Source organism: Leiobunum rupestre, chromosome 8, assembly GCF_980474605.1.
Source record: "Leiobunum rupestre chromosome 8, qqLeiRupe1.1.hap1, whole genome shotgun sequence".
Taxonomy (NCBI): Eukaryota; Metazoa; Arthropoda; class Arachnida; order Opiliones; family Sclerosomatidae; genus Leiobunum; species Leiobunum rupestre.
Window position 1 is genome coordinate 35,198,715 of NC_143391.1, and position 3,840 is coordinate 35,202,554.

Here is a 3,840-nt window from a genome sequence, read left to right on the forward strand (position 1 = left end):
ATGACCGTTACTGTTGAAGAAAAACAAAAAGATGAAGAGCTGTCGACTCAGCTTCGCAAATTCTGGGAGTTGGAATCATTTGGACTTTCGCAAACCAATTCCGAATCTTATTCGGCAAAGGATATTTTAGAAAAGTTTGAGAACACTACGACCTACGCAAACGGTCGCTACACCGTCGCATTACCATGGAAACCAGACACGTCGAGTCTCGCTAATAATCACGCAGTCGCCGCAAGACGTACGTCAAATTTATTGTACAAACTTCGCACAGAACCTCGCATTTTGAAAGATTACAACGCTATCATGAAGGAGCTGCTTGAAAATGGAATCATTGAAGAAGTGAAGCCTACTATGAAAGAAGGAAACCGCATATATTACATGCCGCATCGGGCTGTAATCAGAGAGGCTAGCGCAACAACTAAAACTCGCATTGTTTGAAAACCCTCTAACAGCTATGAGCCAAAGAACCTACAGATTTACGTGAGTACAATTTGGCGTAACATCTAGTCGTATTTGCTAGCTGCAACGATAAGAACGCACGCGAAAAAATACAAGGAAATAAAACCGGAAATCAGCAGAATTCTAGATGATTCCTTATACGTGGATGACCTTCTGTCTGGCGCAGACACCGTTGCCAAAGCGCATCAGTTGATAGTTAAATCGAGTGAAGTAATGTGTGAAGCTGGAATGTGTTTAAGAAAGTGGCAGTCTAATTCTTCCGAATTAAAACAACTTTTAAACAAAAACAACGGCGTAAAAACACAAATTGAAGATCCAACCAAATTCCCGCAATCAAAGGTCCTTCAACTTTCGTGGGACAGTAAGGATGACGAACTTATTTATGACATTTAAGAGCTTCTGAATTTTGTGAAGAATCGGTTCAGTACTAAGCGATGGGTAGTGAAATCAGTCGCAAAAATCTTTGACCCACTCGGATTTTTGTCACCGTTTGTAGTTCGAGCGAAAATTCTCTTCCAGCAGCTTTGCGAGAAAGGAATAGGTTGGGATGATACCCTTCCTCGGGACTTGAAGGACATCTTTGAGTCTTGGTGCTCCGAACTAAAAGACTTGAGAGAAATTAAAATCAAAAGGTATTATTTCAATGGAGTTGAAGTTGAGAAAGCCCCGCTGATCTCGCAACAAGGGGTCGCAAGTTAAAAGATCTAGTGGAAGACAAATTTTGGTGGAAAGGCCCCAGATTTATTCGCGAAGAACCTATATTGCGAGAAGTTATCGCTACCAATGATGGAGTAACCGAAGAAACCCGAGAAGAGTTACGTGGCGCTTTTCAAGTTCTATCCTCCTATCGATATTAGAATGTATCGCACGTTGAAAACTCTCCATCGAGTAACCCCCTGGATATTTCGTTTCATTAACAACTGCCGTGACAAAATCTGTTCTCAATGGTCTGGAGAATTAACAGCTGAAGAAATTCAGCAAGCGGAAAAATACTGGATTAAAAATACACAAAAAGAACAATTTTCCGAGGAAGTTGAATGCCTTACGAAACACTTGCCAGTCAACAAAGATTCCAAAATTAAGACGCTTAACCCTAAACTGGACGGAAATGGACTACTCTGCGTAGATAGCAGAATTCGTGGAAGTGGTCTATCCTAGGAAGTAACGAATCCGTGGATTCTTGCACCGAATCACCCATACACTACGCTTTTAGTTAAACATTCACATGAACAAGTAATGCACGCTGGAATGACAAGTACAACAGTCGCCCTAAGAGAAAGATTTTGGATAATTAAATACCGAAGATTTGTGCCGTATGTCTTAAAATCGTGTACCATCTGCCAAATCTTACGCGCAAACCCATCGCAAGCTATCATGGGACCGCTACCCGAACTTCGCACTACACCAGCTTCGCCATTTGAAGTTAGCGGCATGGATTTTGCTGGACCGTTATACTGCCACTACGGCAAGAAAGTTTACATCGCTTTATTTACTTGTGCCGTGACTCGTGCAGTACATTTAGAACTTGTTTCAAATCTTACTACCGATAATTTTATACTTGCCTTCAGACGTTTCGTAGCGCGAAGAGGAGTACCGAAACGCATTATTTCTGATAACGCGAAAACATTCAAGCGCGCAAAAAACGATCTGAGCGAGTTATTTGAAAACATCGCTAGTCCTGAAGTAAACCAATTTTTCGCAAACCGCCAAATAAAATGGACTTTCATCGCAGACAGAGCTGCCTGGTGGGGTGGTTTTTGGGAACGACTAGTGTCATCAGTAAAGAAAGCTTTACGGAAAGTACTTGGGCGCGCCAAACTGACGGACGAAGAATTAGAAACCGTGCTAACGGAAGCCGAAGCAGCTATCAACAGTAGGCCGATCACAACTCTATCAGAAGACCCCAGTGATCCACGACCACTCACACCCGCACATTTTCTATTGGGAGATCGGATAACAAGTCTACCATCGAGACGCTTCTCTGGAGACAATGCAGCGTCAGTTACCAGAACTTATTTAACTCACCGATTGAAGTACCGCCAGACCCTAATTGACGGATTCTGGCGCAGATGGAGCAAGGAGTATCTACTTCAGCTGAGATCAGCTCACCATCGCACACCGAACAACCCGACGCAACCAGTGAAGGAAGGGTACGTCGTAATCATTGCCGATGAAAAGACCCCGAGATTATGCTGGAGAATGGGAGTTATTGACGAAACTTTCAAGGGAACAGATGAACAAATTCGCTTTTGTATGGTGAGGTTGGCGAACAGGACACGACTACGCAAACCAATCCAACTACTGCATAAATTGGAACTTTAATTGAACCTTTTAATTGAACTGTCAAGTTCAATCGGGGGGAGTATGTTAAAACATGTTAATAATTTTTCTTTGATATTGGCCCTTTAAGAATTGTGAAGCCTGGAAATTGTCGGCTTATGTCTAAACCATGTACGAGAGTTACCTTTAAAATACTCTTTATTAATAATATATTTATATATATTTACCAAATATTACAAGGCATGGCACTAAACTTTCTCTAGAAGAGAGAATACAAAAGATATGAGTAGTTAAGTCAGAGTCCGTAACCAAGAGGGGTAGTCCAATGTCTCGACGTCCCTTATATAGCGGGCCCCTCGGATGACGCTACTGGTCTCCAACCTAATTGGCTGCAGAAGAAAGCCCGCCAAGAAATACTTGCGGACTCACTGTGGTGCAATAGTAAGCGTCACCGGTAACTTTACCCCGCTCATAACCCATCGGGTCAGAGGTCGCCACTTTCGGAGAATTCCGAAGGTGAACGACGCGAGCGAGGATGAGTCATCCCTACCTTCCCCAGCAGCATTGGCCCAAAACAACGAGATAACTCTCAGAAGTAAAGGGAAATACTGTTTTGACAAAGCCTACATTTGCGGATGCAAATGCGGGCTTTACACACCCCCACCCAAAAATTTGGCGTCGGGTGTGAGGTAAAGGTGGTCCATAGCGTCGAGAAAATGCTCGTCGCCGCTATCGAGGGGAGAGACGTCGTTATCCCCCAATAACAAAGTGTCCAGATCCATCGTGACGGCGGATCCTGACACTCGTGGGGGTAAGACTGGGGTAGGGGCGGCGCCAAGCTCAGCGACCGGAAACCCCCTGCACCATAGGGACAGCCACCGAAGGATACACCCTCGGAGCTACTTTCCCCACAGTACACCCCTGGAAGACATGGGGAGTGGGGCGTCCCACTACCCCAAGCATCTGCTGCTTGGGCCACCGGGTGGCTATGAAATAGGTCAACAGGTCAACGTCCATCGGGGCCACCCAATAGCCACGGTTCTCAACATCCGTTGAGGGGGCGTATGCCTCGCCTCAAAGGACGCCGGTGATGCTGTTGCG

At 44.8% G+C, this 3,840-nt stretch overlaps 2 protein-coding genes across 2 annotated transcripts; both read left to right on the forward strand.

The window, feature by feature from the left end:
• Nucleotides 1-1,158, forward strand: LOC149933283 (uncharacterized). The gene is made up of 3 exons (XM_090157256.1): nucleotides 1-432; nucleotides 508-820; nucleotides 956-1,158. Exons 1-3 carry the CDS (start codon nucleotides 1-3, stop codon nucleotides 1,156-1,158), a joined length of 948 nt encoding a protein of 315 aa, XP_090013382.1.
• A 675-nt stretch (nucleotides 1,159-1,833) lies between these two features.
• LOC149933284 (uncharacterized) lies at nucleotides 1,834-2,781 on the forward strand. Its single transcript, XM_090157257.1, has one exon. It carries the CDS (start codon nucleotides 1,834-1,836, stop codon nucleotides 2,779-2,781), a length of 948 nt encoding a protein of 315 aa, XP_090013383.1.
• Nucleotides 2,782-3,840: the final 1,059 nt, after the last annotated feature.